This window comes from Empidonax traillii, unplaced genomic scaffold (assembly GCF_003031625.1).
Source record: "Empidonax traillii isolate 1590-97213 ecotype Southwest subspecies unplaced genomic scaffold, ASM303162v1 scaffold649:size547179, whole genome shotgun sequence".
Taxonomy (NCBI): domain Eukaryota; kingdom Metazoa; phylum Chordata; class Aves; order Passeriformes; family Tyrannidae; genus Empidonax; species Empidonax traillii.
In genome coordinates this window covers 1-16,975 of record NW_020955842.1, presented here as the reverse complement: position 1 = coordinate 16,975, position 16,975 = coordinate 1, and the positions used below count along the sequence as shown (strand labels likewise).

Below are 16,975 nucleotides of genomic sequence, written 5' to 3'. Positions count from 1 at the left end.
CTGTTGAAATATATTAAAAAAAACCAAACAAACAGAACGACCCTACAATTTTGGAGTAGCTTTCTCCTCACACTTACCAGGTCAGGTAATAGTATTTTTTGTCCTCTGGCAATTACCATAAATACTATATAGTGCAATTTGGTTGATTTATTGTGAGTGTTGTGATTATGTGTTAGCACCTGATTGAGGTAGTGTTATCTTCTCACACAGCAGGTAATGGTCTTAAAAGATGTGGATTCATGGCCTTTACCTCTTGTTCTGGTGTTTTAAGATACTGCTGTTTTCTTCTGTATTGATGACAGACTGTGGTGGACTGAATGAGTTTTCTCATTCATTATTATTTTACACTACCAGGATGTTCTTTTTTTCTCATTTCTCAGCCTTGTGTGGGATATTTATGTGGCAAAAGCTGTAAATATGCCTTGTGATTTGATTTTTGTAAGATTTCTAAATAAAGATCATGTCTGGAACAAGATGGGAGTTTTGTTAAACTTTATATTTAGCTAGCATGCAGCTCCATAGTAGATCTTTTTTCTGCAGAATTGCTTTAAGAGGTTTTTGTCATTCCCCCACGCTTGACTGTTGAGCTGCGCTGACGTAGCTATTTCTGAACTTTGTCTTCAGGGTGCCTCACTGAAATGCTGGGGTATCTGAGTGGGAGGGGATGAGAGGTTTTGATGATGGAAACCTTCTAAATGAGCTTTGCCACGGGAGAAATTGTGATATGAAGTTACACTGACAAAAGAACCTGGGAAACAAATTGATCTTATTGTGTTCTTGAAGTATAAAAATTATCTCCATCCCTCTCAGGGTGTAGGAGGAAGGGAAGTTGTTTAATTTTCACCAAGGTAGGTAGCAGTTCCTGTGATTCGCATGAGTCGCCCCCGCGGATGGTGCTATTTGCGGCTTCAAGGCATACTTCAGGCACAGACACAGGCCTTTGGCACCCAAACTTTTAGCAAGTTCTGAGTTTTGTTACTCATATTTGTTTTCTGTCTGCAGACAGAAAGGGTTAGTACTTTTCGAGTGTCTTCTGGGAAAACAAAACATTCCCTCAGCTTACTGTCAACCCAGGCCCCACTGTAGGGTGACCCAAAAGACCGCCCTATGAAGTTAAGCTGTCCCTGACTTCTCTGAATTAGGATCAGGGCCTGGGAACAGATTCCTGTGCAAGTGGAGTCAAGCTGTGAGGGAGTAAATGTAGCATTTCAACTAAGTGGATATTTTTATTAGCTTTTTCCCCTATTTCTCTTTGAACTGAAATTAATAATAGATGTGCATGTTATGACAAAGACTAGGTAGCAGCCAAATTTGTTTTTTTACTTTGTGATTGAGGAAGCCTTTCTTCTTTTCTTTTTCCTGTTCTTCCATACCAATTTTGCTGATACTGTGGAGATAAACTCTAATGACTGAATGCTGTATGTGGATTTAGAAAGACACTGGTGACTCTTTGGGTATCACATGATATATCCCTGAGTTTATATGTCTTTGAACTATGCTGTAAGATGCCTGTATTGAAGTTAATGAAGGGTCAACATGATTTAAAGACATTGAAATTAATATTCTTTAGGGGTATATAAATTATGTGTTTTTCCACTTTCATACTCTTGGTTTTCCTCTCTTATTTTGCTTTTTACTTTTTTCCTTGGAGAATCAAAGAAATATGGCTATTACTGTCTGCTTTGAATGTTAAATGGTTATGATTCAGCCTGAAAAACTGAGTACTTGCTAAATATGCTTTTAAAACACTACTTTGGAAGTTATTTTGGGTGAAATTTAAGCATCAAGAAAACAAAAATATAACTTGGAAAATGACAGGAAATAAAAAGCTGACTTTTATTTTTTCTTTTTTCAGTACTAAGTTACTGTAAGACATACTGAAAAATCTTTGCTCTCTGTGGGGCGAATGGAAATAGAGCTTACAGATTAGCATATACAGCTAACAGTTGCACGTCCTCATACAGCCGTTTTTTTTGATGACAGATTTTTCAGCTGAAAACCGTATCTTGCTTTGTTGTGCTTCCTTTAACACAAGGCAATTATTTGCCCTACTCTTTGCTTTTGCTTAGGGTGTGGTTTAGAGGTTGTAAGCAGCCTCTTGATGTTTTCTCTCAGCTTCTCCTCGCTGTCCCCTGACCTGGGAATCAGTATCCAATGCCATGTCTAGCTTGTTGGCGTGTTAAGGAAAGGTGACTAAAACCACTGCCCATAATGGCTTGCTTCCATTTCTGGGAACTGGGAATGGATGTGTGGTTGGTTGGTTCCCCGCTGGCCGTGTGGGTGACAGTGTATTAAAATGTGTTCACGCAGGTGATTATTTTTTGTGTTGGCTTAGTATTTACTTCACCGCTTTCAGTCTGAAAACAGGTCTGGTCTTATTCTTTGACTGAACCTGAGTTGGTGTTGAGTGAGTAAGGGCAGAACTAACCATTGATGGATTATTTATTTACTTTGACAGCAAGTGTAGGTATATTTTCTCCCCTGCCTTCTTTCTCTGATGTGTGAAGAACTGGAGTACTTTTTTTTGGTGCCCTTTATTCATATTAGGGACAACATGGCATATCACAGTTTTACTTTTGGACCAGCGTCTGTGTCACTCTTCTGTGTACAAAAACCAGTGTCAGATTTGCGTGACATACTTGGCATCTGAGCATAACCATAATGTATGGCACCTAGAAGTATAATGTTTTGAGAAACCTGCTTCATTGTTTAGTGCTTGGGACAAAAATTAGAGCAGACAGCTATTTTCAAAATAGCTGTGTGTTGTCTCTGGCCAGTAAGGATATTGGTAGTGTAAATGAGAGCATAGCTTCTTCAGATAGCCTACTATATTCCTGCAAGAGCTTCTGCCTGGCTTCTTCATCCATCAAACACCAGCAAAACTGCAGTGTGTACACTTAGGTTCTTGGAGTTGTAGCACTTGGTGTGAGGAATGTAGTGTGGGTGAAGTGGGTAGATTAAAGACATTTGTCTTGCAGAGTAGTTTTTCCAGGGACATAGGTTTTCCTTGAAAAAGTTTACTAAATACTTTAGGTATGTACATAAATATAAAAATACAGAAACAAAATAGCCCTCTGTTTTATCTCTCTACTTATCCTGGGTCTACTTAGGCTGAGTCCTACATATAAAATCAGAAACTTCTGATGGAAAAATATCCTGTCTTGAGAGGAAAAAACATACTACTCTTACTTTTCCTATTTAATTTAATTTATCAGAACCAGGGCACATGACAAAGAACAAGGTTGTTCCAGAAAAACAAGTGCAAACCCTATTAATATGTCTGTAATAAAGGAGTAAAAATCCATGCAGTTTACCTGTGTTACCTTCATGCAATGGGTCAGAAGCCCTCAGTATTCACTAGTATGAACTCTTTCAAGCAGAAATTCAAACCAAACAATTATTGATGGATAAACTTAGGCATTCTGAGTTTGATCCCTCAACCACTCTCTTCAAAGAAGACTTAAATACTCTCAAAAATAAAGGCTACAAAGTAAAATTCATAGATTTATGGCACACAAAAAACCCATGGCCTTGTGTATGCAATTTTATGGCTTACAGTTTACCTCATTCTTCATCTCTAATTTGACTATGATGCTTTACAGATGCTGAATACCTACTTTTTCCTTCTGTCCTGGGGTCACTAATAACCTGGCTACTTGTCCCTTTCCTAATATCCCATATCCCTCGTCACATAAATCCATTTGTTTGTTCTTTAACGTTTTGATGGGTAATACTTTGAGTTCAACTTTGAATGATTCTTTTTAGTCTGTATTCAGCTTTGAAAGCTGTTACCTCTCTTAAGAATTGCAGGAAGGCCTTCATGTCTGAAAGATTTTCTCCCTTCTCTTTCTAGCTCTTATAGATACGTCTGTTAATAACAGATACTGCCTTTCTCAGTAAATAATGCTATTTTAAATTTTTCCAGACTTCCTTTTCTTTTTCTGAGTGGTGTTAGACTCCCTAGCCACACCCCCTCCTTGAATCTATTCTTTGGTTCTTGGATAGGCCGGAGCTGCCAGGGCCAGTACTTCTGGTGTTGTCTCTGAAGCACTGCCATTTGAGGGCTGCTTAACAGCCGTCATGAGACACTTCCTTCCTGCCTGCACTGTCCCAGACAGTCCCCTGTGGGGAGGCACTTCAGTGAACATTATTCTTGCTGAAAACATCCTGTCAGGACAGGCCAAAATACTGTTATCAATTATTAACAAGCACCACCATATTCATCACAATTCATAAACATATCTGCTTTTTCCCCCCTTCCCTCTCTATTTAAACTGATGTGAGCTGTATAAAAATAATATTTGGCATTTCTCTGGTAACTGTTTGTGGAGGTGATCTGAACACGCTTTGTAGACAATGAACTTTGCAGCCGTATTGTGACGTGCTGGAGCGAGTTCCTAATGTCTGTGATGAAGTTACAAGACCTAACTGTAATGAAATAATTAAATGTGACCCTCTCCATCCTTATACTAGTCTAGTTCTTCTCTGTTAAGTTACAAATCCTTGTGTAGAAGTAATTGTAATGATATAAAATGTGTATAGATATGACCTTAGGCACAGAGATTGCCTTGCTGAAAATTGCAAAACAGAATAGTAGACCTGCAAATATAAGTTTGGGAGTTCTGCCAGTTTCTGGCCATAACTGAGACAACAGTTCTTCCCCTTTACTTTCTAAGAGCTTGATGGAGAAAGAAAGGGGAGGCGTGTGTTTGTAAGAATATTCCTTTAACTCTCTTAAGAGAGCCAAGTTAAAATGTGATGTTACCAAACTATCCTTTTAAACTGTTCACTATCTGAAATTATACTAAATGCGAACCCAGTAGTTTGAGGAGAGAAACTTCTCAATTAAACTGTTTACCACCACAGCTGAATTTCATAGCAATTATATGCCTGTGGGTTCTGTTGTTTTTTTATCTCTAATTTTACTTTCCATCTCTAGGAGGACCATGGCCAACCGTTGTTTGGAGTCCAGTTTAACTGGCACAGTAAAGAAGGTGATCCTCTTGTTTTTGCCACTGTAGGCAGCAACAGAGTGAGTAATCTCTTCTTCATTATACACACTTCGTGTGGTTCTCCATGCATTCCTTTTTCCAGCCAATCCCGTTTCCTGTGTGTAGTGCGGATACAGAATACTTAATATAAACAGCTTCATTTCTAATATATGTAGCATCTGTTATCTGGGACAGTTGCATCCTTTGGTTTCTTTTATGAAGTCATGCGTTAGCTATTTGGGAATTAACCTATGTTGTGAAGGAAAATGTCCTTCTTTAATATGCATGTGGGATAAGGGAGCGAGGTGCATAAATGTATCTTCTCAATAAAATTACTCTTCATAAATGTTATTGTTTTCAAAAAGGTTATACACTCTATAAGAGGATGAGAACTGTCTGCCATGACTCTCTGCAATGATGCCAGACAGCTCAGTAGCTAAATTAATGGTCTGTGAGGAGTGAGTTTATAAGCTTTTTCTGAACCAGTATCTATGTCATTCCAGTCTTGAAAATAACTCCTCAAGTGCATTCTTTGTGGGTGTTGAGAATAAACAAGCCTTTTATTTCTAGGTTTGTTCCACCTGGCAAGTCACCAGAAGTGCTAAGCTGAGTTTAAGCATTAAGTCATTAAAAGAGCAGGTCATGTTTGAGATGGCTGCAGTAATGCTTCTAACAAGAGTTTATCTTAAGACAATTCAAATAATAGACTTTTAAATCTGGGAAGGACAAGTCCTGGAGTGGTGCTTTACTGAAACATTTCCACCTGTTGGAAACAAATGGATAATGGATGAGATCTAAACCACAGAGGCACATCACCTCTCCCCATCAGGCAGCCAATACACAGGTGCATGTGATTTCCTTTTGAAATGCCACAAGTAAGCAGCAGTCTCTCACACTTTTTTGTTTTTGTTTTTTTTTCCTCCAGGTTACTTTATATGAATGTCATTCCCAAGGAGAAATCCGTCTGTTGCAGTCCTACGTGGATGCTGATGTATCCTTTTAAGTTAAAAACCCATGTGTTTCCTTCTTCTTTATGAAAAGTAAGGAGTTTTTTTAGGAAAAAGCATACAGAGGTTTTGTCTGTGATTTAATACTTTGCTCATTTGGTGCATTCCTTATGTTAGGTCCAAGTCTTGCCTCTTTCCCACATCCTACAGTCCCTCCTATTGAAAAAATGTCAAAAATGCAGACTCATGGACCATGCTGTATAAAAATATTTGAAAACTGATTTTCCGTCAGTTTAATCTTCCCAACACCAATATTTGTATAATGTTTCACTGCTTTACAGTGGTCTCAGTTTCTCTATGAGTTGGACCTGGGTTTAAAGACTAAGAATTAGGGTTTATGCTCTGAAGCATTAATGACATGTGTCGATCCTTTGCAGTACACAAGTCAGTAACTTGTGAACTCAATCTTGATTCAGTATTCCCAATCTTTGGATGTTTTTTGAGAAAAAGGTGATGCCATGACAGAGAAGGCATTCCTTGTATGTTATAGAACAGAAGTGAGGAATTGGCATCTATAGAACAGGTGATGTTGCTGGTATTTGCAGATGCATAATTTAATGTGTCTTTTTCTTAATTGATCCAGCTGAGACTCTTGGGCACTTGGATAAAATAGCGACAAGTTTACTTAAAATAAAATCACATTCTTTAAAAAATAAGTCTCCTGTTTGTTCTGTATTCCTTAGCATAAGATGTTGTAGGCAGATGAAAATTTCTATACCTGTGCGTGGACATATGACAGCAATACAAGCCATCCTCTTCTGGCTGTGGCAGGGTCCAGGGGTATTATTAGGATAATTAATCCCATTACAATGCAGTGCATAAAGGTGAGTATTTACAGCTTTGAGATACAGGTTGTGTTTCAGTAAGGCAGGAAACTTGTGTCTTCTGAGTACATGTAAACATGGGGGAGATGGTAACTTGGTCTCTAAATTCTATCCCAGCACTACGTGGGCCATGGAAATGCAATCAATGAACTGAAATTCCATCCAAGAGATCCAAATCTTCTTTTATCTGTAAGCAAAGGTGAGGAAAAAAAACGTCTTTTGTTTTTGTATAAATCAGGATACTTTGGATTGGAGTTTGGTCTAGGCCAAAGCCTCTATGAAATTTTTATGAATGTCTCTGAACAAGTTCACCTTGTAAGTCGAGAGCAAATCCTGCTCTCTTATGGCTGTATATCTTGTAATCATTAAATCCATGGCCTGCAATAACCATAACTTCACTGTGTTGCAATGGCATTGTGAACAACGCTGCTTTTTAGGAAGAAGAATCATGAGCTTTGGGTTTCCTCTTTACTTTTTCTAAAAGTTGAGTTAAATTTTTCCCAGTTGTTGAGTCACGTTGCCATCTAGTGGGGAAGTCTTAAGGTTGCAGACAGCAAGACACCACGGTGTGTGCATGGGGAAAAACTTGGATTCTCTTGGGAGCTTTAGTTGGACTTTGTGTAAAAAGCTTATTAGTGAAGGGAGTTTTTGGTATGGTGTCTTATGGGCTTGTCAAGAAAGTTTTAACAGTCACAACTTCCTAATCTTAACAGTTTTGTTAAGTTAAGGAATGATCTCCACAAGAGCTATGCTTCAGGAATGCTCAGGCTGGAAACATGTAAGGGGACCTTTGACTTTAGTGTATTTGGAGTTACTGATGAAGCTACATGAGAACAGGAGGTGGGAACTTTTCTGATGCTTGCAGCTGTCAAATTGGTGCGGGGGGTCTGTAAACATTCGGTTTCTTGAGCTCTGTGTATTTTTAGGGCCTCCTTTTAGTAACATTTTGACATTGGCCATAGTACTACAATTTTTAATGTGCAGTCTCTGGACCAGGTACTATCACAGAGAAGGCATGAGGAGGCAGGAGAGTACTTGAAGTCTTAAAACTGCTTGGCTGAGAGATTAATAGAAAAAGAGGAAAATATTTGGGACTGTGTGGCCTTCTGTGTCCCTTCTGGGACTGTGGGTGTTGCTGTGGTTCACTGCAGTATACTTGTGGAATCCAAAATGGATATACACTAGAGGTTCCCATTTCCAAATGTGAAATACACTAAAGGTTCTTAATTAGAAATTGTAAAAACTTTCTTTAAACAAGTAGATTAGTCTGATTGACTTTGGAATACATGTTGTCTCTATAAACAATTTTTCCTATCCTTACAGACTGTGGTTGATAAAGAATAACACTTTAAAGGTTGAAAAGATGGAAAATCAGAACTTTTCTGAATGTTGATCTGAATGGCTTAAAGGAATTCTAGCATTTTTGGTACATAAAACTGTTTTTAAGTGAAGACTGAATAAAAACGTATTTGTTCAAGATCAGGCATTCGTTTGTTTTTTGAATGGTCTAAAGGTCCAAGTGTATTTTTGCTAGAAGCTGTACCTAGAGGAGGGGGTTGGCACACTTTCTCAATTACAAAATTACTAATAACAGTAGTTGAGTTGTTACGGTAATTTTACTTTATACAGTTCTGTTGCTTCTAACAAGTGAAGAGAAATTAAGTGCTTTTCTGATGTTTACATGAACACCTGTTATTGAAAGTGGTTACGCTGAAATATATTATTCAAATGTACATATAAAAAGCAGCATGTAATTTTATTTGTTCTTTATAGATCATGCATTGAGACTGTGGAACATCCAGACAGACACGCTGGTTGCAATATTTGGAGGAGTAGAAGGGCACAGGGATGAGGTGTTAAGTGCAGTAAGTGGACTGTGGGGCAGTGATTTAGATTTACAAAGGGTAGTAAGCAACTTTTTATCCTCTTGTGCACTGTTTTGATATTTTAACTACTTAAAAAAATCCCACTGGAAGTGCATAGATACTTTTTTAAGGGGATAGACAAGTGTAAATCTAAGGTATTTTGATTGATCTGGCCGCCTCTTGCAGACAGGACAGGTGTTCACTTTCTGTGTGCTTAAGTAGCTAGTTTTCTCACAGTGCAGCCTTGAAGTGAAAAAAACAGAGCTCAGTGGGGCTAGAAAGAGTAAAAACTTTTCATGATGGTCCCACTTTTGAAGTTCTTGAGGCCTTACCAAGTCAAAGCAGCATAAGCAAATAAACCTTGAGAGACATGGTAGTGAAGGAAAGAAGTTATTTGGGTTGAACTATTTTTCAGTGGCTGTGAACAGCCACCGATACCTTGCAAATATCAACTAGATTAGTTAACTTTAATACACTGCTCTTAAGAACTGTTTCCATTCCTGTTGTGTGACCTGAAGGGTGAGGAGTGCATCTGTAGGAAACCTTACACTGTATTTATTATTCACCTATATTGTAGCCCTGGAATTCTGCCAAAGATGCTTCTAGGGAATTTACTGAGAGATGAGAACTAGCTGTAGATTCATTGTCTGTCACTGCTGTTTAATATGCCTCTCTTTCTTGAGAGAGAGTAAATATAATTATTAAGAAGCTGTGATGCTTTGCAGTGAGCTGGATTACATTCTTAGTATTTTTCTATTTGAGATACAGAGTTTTATTGTATTCTCTACACAGAAAATGCTGTTTTGATGGAAATGATGGAATAAAATCTGACTTTTATATAATACAGCCTAGGATAGGGGTGCTCAAAATTATTTTATATGCATAGGATTACGATCTTCTTGGTGAAAAAATCATGTCCTGTGGGATGGATCACTCTCTAAAACTCTGGAGAATTAATTCCAAGAGAATGATTAATGCTATCAAAGAATCTTATGAGTACAACCCAAATAAAACCAACAGGTACGTAGTCTTCATCTTCTTGGCTGTCTTGGCAAAACGTAAATACTCTTATCAGTGGTTAATTCCTTTCTAAATTGGGAGTTCTTGGGAATAGTGTGTGACCTAGATATTGTGCTGGGTACTGAATCTCTCTAGAGTATGTGTCTTACTGATATTTGCTTCAGTGGAATTTTATTAAATTCAGATTCAAAGTTCTGAGACTTTTATTTTTAAATACTTTAATTTTTTTTTATTTGCTTGACTAGAAAATGTCTAGAATTACTACCTTTAAGCTTGTAATTCATGTGTTTCAAGTTGTCAATGCCTTTTCCATCATCTCATCTTAAAATTTCTAGAAGGGAATCAAATCTGTGTAAATAAATGTGGCAAATAGTTTTATATTCGGTAGTTAATTATTGTATCTTATTTGACTTTGGGGTGGGGACAAAATTTTACATAGTAATAACCTTCATTTTCATCATTCTCTGATTTGCCCTCAGACATGAGTAAATTATCAAATAAACATAGCAATTAGATACATGATAGATAAATCCTCCTTTATGAAGTTCCTCAACTTTTTAATCTTAACTTCCAGTTAAACCATTGAGAGAATTGAAGAGTCTAAAACACAGTGAACATGTTCAGCAATGAGACTAGCTGTGAAAATACTCTCGCTTTTTTTGGTAATGTTACCAAATGTTAAATGATGCTTTTTTTAGCGTGCTTTTTTTAAAATGATGATTTTTTTTTTTTAATAGTGTGCATTTCTATTTAACAATTTAGATGTTGCAGAAGCAGCATCAAGAAAACTGAGCCTTAATTCTTTAAGTATTTGGTGACAGGAGCTGTATTCAGCATCTGAAGGAGTGGTTTTGCTCAGCACTGTCTCTGCACAGTCTTGTACATGGGAAACTAGTTATTTGATTAGCAATGAGGATGAGAACAGGGACTATTCCTCGTATTAAAAAGAAAAAATCAGCATATGAAATCTGCTTTGTTAAAAAACTGTTAGAAAAGATGGGCTTGTTCTTTTAACATCGTGATATGTTAAAACCAGCTATTAAAACTTAGACTTTTGCTGTTGTGTTTCTCTGAACCTCACTTGGCAATTTTCTCTATAGGCCTTTCATTTCCCAGAAAATTCACTTTCCTGACTTTTCTACAAGAGACATACATAGAAACTATGTTGACTGTGTACGGTGGCTGGGAGATCTAATTCTCTCCAAGGTAATGTTGCAGCTTTTTCAGCTACATTACATTTATTTGCTTGTTTTGAGGATCCTGAACAATAGACGTTCTACTAGCATTTGAGTCAGGTTAAATTACTGTCCTGTGTCAAATGATTTTGTGGAGTGTATTGCGAATTTTGTCAACTGTCAGGATGTGTGGATAAGCAGCTTACACTTAAAAAGTAAAATCGTTACTACAGTTGTACCTCTGCTAAAGGTACAGGTTTACTAGCTAACCATAATCTGCATGGAACATATAGAAAGGGAATCTAAAGATGCTCTTTAGGGATCCTGCTGCTAAAGGGTGAGATGAGTTACCATAATGGAGTAACTTGGACTAATGTGTTGCATCCAGTAGTTACACTGGCTTGCAGATGTTAAACCAGGCAGTCCAACTGCCTTGATGACAGCAATTGGTGAGTGCATGGTCCTGTTAGTGAAAGGGATTGGGTAAACAGTCCTTAAATCAAGAGGAGTTTAAGCTGCCTATGAAACTGTGTTTAAGCACATCTGGTTGACTTCCTCTGAAGTCGGTGAGGGAGGGCTCCAACTGTCCTGGTACCTGGCAAAGCTGTGAGGGCATCAGGTTCCCAGCAAAGGACAGTGATGTGGCTGTGATCTAAGGGCAGAGGTGAGATTTTTGGTTGTACTTTTTGTAAGGTCATTGGGGAAGCTCTGAGATGAAATGTTTGCTTAGAGTTGTGGTTAGACTGATTGTACAGTATAAATTGTAAATATAGGTGACTTTTTTTTTTTGTTTTACTCCAGTCTTGTGAAAATGCCATTGTTTGCTGGAAGCCTGGCAAGATGGAAGATGATATAGATAAAATCAAGCCCAGTGAGTCAAATGTGACCATTCTTGGGAGATTTGATTACAGCCAGTGTGACATATGGTACATGAGGTTTTCAATGGATTTCTGGCAAAAGGTATGTGTCAGCTTTGACTTTTCTGTGTTTGAAGGTGCGTAGTTTTTCATTGATTCCATGTTTATGGGCATAGGAAAAGTCTTGGTTCATGTGATGTTAAGAAACAGAATGGTTTGCTATAAGGGCCTTCTATGAAGGTGGAGGAGTCCCAGATTTTTTCATTCTGGGTTCTGCCTGATAGAAAAAAATTCCACCAAATAAATACTTATTTTCCTCCCTTATCTGCAGGGATTGATAAAATGTAAGAAAGGAGGCAGATTTTATAGCCTTTCTAACCCCTCCAACAAACTCATTAAGTCATTCATGTTTAAACATTCATGCACAATATCAGCTGTAGAGCCTTTATAAAAGTCTGACTTTGAGAAGTATTCTCTGAGAAGAACAAAGTCTTTGTTCTTTGAGAGAGTATTTTAAAACTTCTTTATCCTCTGCTTTCTTTTAAAGATGCTTGCTCTGGGCAATCAGGTTGGCAAACTTTATGTTTGGGATTTAGAAATAGAGGATCCTCATAAAGCCAAGTGAGTACTTTATTTTTGTTAAGACGGGGAGTTGGATGACTTTACTTTTTCCTTTACTGATAACTATAGAAATTCTTCAATACTAGTTTAATACTAGTTATGTTCCATTATATCTAGTAAGTAAATAAACATGAGCCCCTGAAGGTTAACTTTTATCATACTTCACTGATTTCTAATTTACATTAGAGAAGTGTCAAGAGGCCCCATTCAGACTGTGTTGGGTACCATGTGTAGATACAGTAAAAGACAATTTATTTCTCACAGGGCTTACAAACTAATTGGGTGGAAATCTTGCAAAGCAGTTAAGAGAAGATGTGCTGGGTGGGTGTAGCACATGACAAGGGTGAGATAGCTGAGAGTAACGAGAGCGTGGACAGGACAGAAAGAGTAATAAACACAGTGTGGAGCAAACAGTGTGGCTTTCCAGTTCCTCACCTGCATGGCCTGGCAATTTTACAGCATGTATTTTAAGTATATATACATATATATATATACACATGTAGATAGATGCATATAGATAGATATGTATGTGTGTAAACATACAAATGCAAAAAAAAAAAAAAGAAACAAAAAAACCTCCCAAACAAAACCCACTCCCAAAATCCACTGTGTATAAAAGTGTATATATGATATATATAAAAATACTATATGTATTATATTTTTATATACCTTATATATTATACATACCTATTTATATATAATCCATGTAAATATGGGCCTGTATACATTATTGTATGAAGTTCCTGAAAATGCTGCAGTCTTTAATCACGCAATTAAAATATTTTATTCCTAACTGCTGGGAAATAACATTGATTATGAAGTCCTAATAATGTGATTCAATAAGCTTTCAATCTTTTCTTGAGTGAAAATTGGGTGGATAAATAACAACAGTGGGTGAACAGTTAAACTACTGCTTTCCCAAGTCCACATTTGGAATACAAAATACACCGAGCAGGCCATAATCTTGCTGCCCTTCAGTTCTTCCAAGGTCACATAAATAAGGGATTGGTGAAACAGTGCTCCATGATACTGTAGCAAGTGCAGATTTAACATTGCAGCTAAATAATTTTCTTTTTATTTATAGGTGCACGACTCTTACTCATCCCAAATGTGGTGCTGCCATTCGACAGACCAGTTTTAGCAGGGACAGTAGTATCCTTATAGCTGTGTGTGATGATGCCAGTATCTGGCGCTGGGACAGATTACGATAAATTACTTTTTCTGAATTCATAGTAGAAAATATATTTTCAAATTATAATATAGTCTGTTAACTTGCTAGTACAGTAGATGCATTTAGTGTAGACTTTCTCGAAGGTTCAGCAGGCTGGAGCTGAACTTAGTGATGTTTACATTCTGTGTATTGTTCTGCTTGAAATTGCTGCTTTAATAAAAAGAAGTATTTTTGTAAAGTTTTCTCAATTGTCCATTTTAATTATTTCCCACAATGAGTTTTCTCTTATGGGCTATGAAATTTCTTGCGTACAGCTATCACATAAATGTATGACAGTTTGCTCAAAATTTGGTATATTTATGCTTGCTATATTTGTGCCTTTTTAAACTGAAAACCTAATGAAGTTATTATGCAGACACCTCACAAAGGAAATGCTACACTTAAGAATATAGTATAAATAAATGTTAAATAATTTCTAAAAATATTTTGAACTCATTCTTTAAGTTAGTTGCTGATTGAAATTGATTTAACTTTTAATAATCTCAAATTAGGATAAGCTTTTCACCATTTCTGTTACTGATTAGGGGAAAAGACCTTACTGGCTTTTTTTTCTTTTTTTTCTTTTGTGGATCACGTTGCTCTGCTGTTTGAATTCTCTCTGTCTAGACTAGTTACTGCAGTTATCTCAAACATAGTTCTCAGAAATGTATTTTAATCGTCTCTGTCATTATTCCCACATAGCCTCATCAATGCTTTACTTGCCTTAGGAATAATGAATTCTAAAATCAATACTGTTTCATATAGGCTTGAATTATGTACAATGTATAAAAATGTAAGGGGAAAAGTGGATAAGATGGCAGACGTAATTAGCAGTGATAATCTGCGTACAAAACACTTGTGTGTGTCTTGTCAGCACATCGTTGGAATGCTCATGTTTGTGTTCTGGAAGTGGTCCAGGGCATTGTGCAGTAGCCATGTGTGCCTGAATGAGGAAGAAGGTTAATGACATTTACTGAGGCTGAACTATTTATATACTTTTTTCCCTACCGTGCCCTTCTTATCCTTCACCATAACATGTTACTTGAGAAGAAGTATGAAGTTATTATGTAAATACAAGTACACTATCACTGTGTGCTTTTCTGATCAGTAGATTAAGTTAAGTAGTCCTGTCTGCTGCTGACTTGTGAACTACATATCTGACTTTTATCTTTCAGGACATTGTTTTTTCCTGTTTGTTACAGTTTGGGAAGCTTGTAAATGCTCTGTTTACGTTAACTACCTGTTCAGTTTGAAGTAATATGACTAAGCCAGTTTTGATTTGTGTCTTTGAGAACCTGCAAAAAATGAAGCCCAGAACTGGCCAGTAGTTTACAAGTTTTTAGTCTGTATTATATGATTGTTTTCCCTTTTTTTTTCTTTCCCCTTTTTTAAATCCTTGTCCTTACTACTGGGGACTTGCAGTAGTACCACAGGTCTGTCCAAAACTAGTGTTTAATTGAGCTGGATAGCTGGATTCTGGACCTTATTTTTCTTGCACAAACCAAGGATCCAGTGTGCTCCTCCTTGTGCCCATGACTGTCTGGTCTAAGGGAATATGATCAGGAAGCCAAGTGTAAAACCACAGAGTTGGGCAAAACCAAGTAGAAGCCTGAGTGCTAAAGGGAGGAAACTGAAATTCTTGCAGAGTCGGGACACGGATTAGCTGAAGAGGTGTACAGGGGAGACTGGAACTTGGAGAAAATGCTCTACTGCAGCTCCAGAACTGCTGGCACAGTATGAACCGGTGTTCATGCAACAGCGAAAGCCCATGTACCTCATAGTTCATTCTGTGGAAAGTACATGGGGTTGGCAGAGTCTGAGACATTGTGGGGCTGGGGGTGGGGTTGGGAGAGCACTTCAGAAAAGCAGTGGGAGCGTTCAGACTTCCTGCAGCCTCAAGGAAAGAGCTTTGATAGGTGACCTAAGCTATACTAAGAACTCTTGGGTTGAAGGCTGATACCATTTAGCTTTTGCAAATGCTTTATGGTAGTGTGCTACTAGACTGAGTCTTCTCTGTTGTCCCATGACCGGGGATGCGAGTGAAATGGGATACAAAGGCAGTAGGGATTTTTCAGCCATGGCCGTTATTTAGGTGTGTCAGTGGTACGTTCTGACAAATGAGCTGCTCTGTTTGAGAGGAAGGAAAGGAAGGGTGGTGCTTGACTGGTGAGAGGCCTATCACAGCTAGGGTCAGCTTTAACTTCTGTATTAACTTATGAATGTGCTGAAGACGGCTTTCTTAAAATGCAGACAAATGTTCCAGCAGCTTTGCCGTGAGAAACCTGAGTGAAGCTGAAATCAGATTAAAAGTGTTAATGAAGTAACTTGTAAAAGCAGATCTGTAACAGGCTGTGGTGGGAAAAAAACTATCCCTTACAACAGTCAGCCCCACCTGCTTTTAGGATTAATAATATCGATAAGATACACAACAAGGGGGGAAAAAAACTCTTGGTCAACATGCAGACCCATAAAGCTCAAGCGAACATAAAAGTTGTGTATTTATTTCACTGGGCTGTTTTCTTTCTAGAGTTGCCTAAGTTCTAGACTGAAAAAAAGGAGAAAAAGTAAAATTATTCTGTGTCTTCTGGAAGATACAGAACTATTAGTTGTAATCATTGCAAAAGAATTTAAAGAAGAGTTTAATATTTTCCAAAACCTTTTTACTTTTTAGTATATGCTTTTGTGGAACATACCTTGAGAGCGCTCCGGTGCCAGAATTCTTCAGCAAAAGAAGAGTGGTTTAACCCTAATATTGGAGAAACCTACCAAAAGTAGCCCAGAAGAATATGTGTTCTTCCCTATTGTCTGCAAGCCACCCGTAGTTCTGTTCTTTGACAAATTCTGTGATAGACTGTGTTTCCCATCTGAAGACAGGTGAGAGAGAGGTAAAGTCAGGCTGTGCAATACAGTCAGGAAACTTTCAGGAGGCTGCAAGTGTTACAGTCATCTTTATGAACTCTGCATGAAAAGCACAAGAAAATTTGAAAGATGCTGATTCCTTCAGTTACTGCACACTTACCTTATTCTACCAACTTTCAGAACTTTCAGAAACTTAGAAATTGCATAAATAGTAGGCTTGGACTACAGTCCTGACTTCTAGGCAGTCTTTGCACAGAGGCAGCAAGAAGGTTTTTACCACAGCTGAAAGAAGAAAACAGGTTCCTCCTCATTGTTAAATAAGTGGTTGAGTCTCTCTGCCTCAGAGATTAAGGTCATGTTTCCTGGTGTGTTACTCCATCTGGTGGTGACTGAATAAAGAACGTTACCACAATGTAATTTTAAATTGTGTTCTTTTTGAGGCTTTTAATTTTAAGCCAAAGAATTTCAGGCAAATATGGATCGAATTTGTCCTTCTTCGTGTATGTAGGAGTGTGTGTTTTCTTTGGTGTGTTTCATGCTTGTGTT

General features: G+C 37.6%; 1 protein-coding gene across 1 annotated transcript in view; it reads left to right on the top strand.

Moving 5' to 3' along the window:
• Window positions 1-13,772, top strand: part of EED (embryonic ectoderm development) — an 18,108-nt gene extending 4,336 nt beyond the window's left edge. Inside the window, exons 3-12 of the mRNA XM_027899191.1 lie at window positions 4,940-5,032; window positions 5,917-5,982; window positions 6,697-6,822; window positions 6,940-7,021; window positions 8,596-8,687; window positions 9,574-9,707; window positions 10,808-10,913; window positions 11,684-11,842; window positions 12,287-12,360; window positions 13,445-13,772. Of these exons, the coding sequence (XP_027754992.1) occupies window positions 4,940-5,032; window positions 5,917-5,982; window positions 6,697-6,822; window positions 6,940-7,021; window positions 8,596-8,687; window positions 9,574-9,707; window positions 10,808-10,913; window positions 11,684-11,842; window positions 12,287-12,360; window positions 13,445-13,571 (1,059 nt within the window). The 3' untranslated portion in view covers window positions 13,572-13,772. The remainder of the gene's footprint in view (window positions 1-4,939; window positions 5,033-5,916; window positions 5,983-6,696; window positions 6,823-6,939; window positions 7,022-8,595; window positions 8,688-9,573; window positions 9,708-10,807; window positions 10,914-11,683; window positions 11,843-12,286; window positions 12,361-13,444) is intronic.
• The last annotated feature ends 3,203 nt before the right edge of the window (window positions 13,773-16,975 follow it).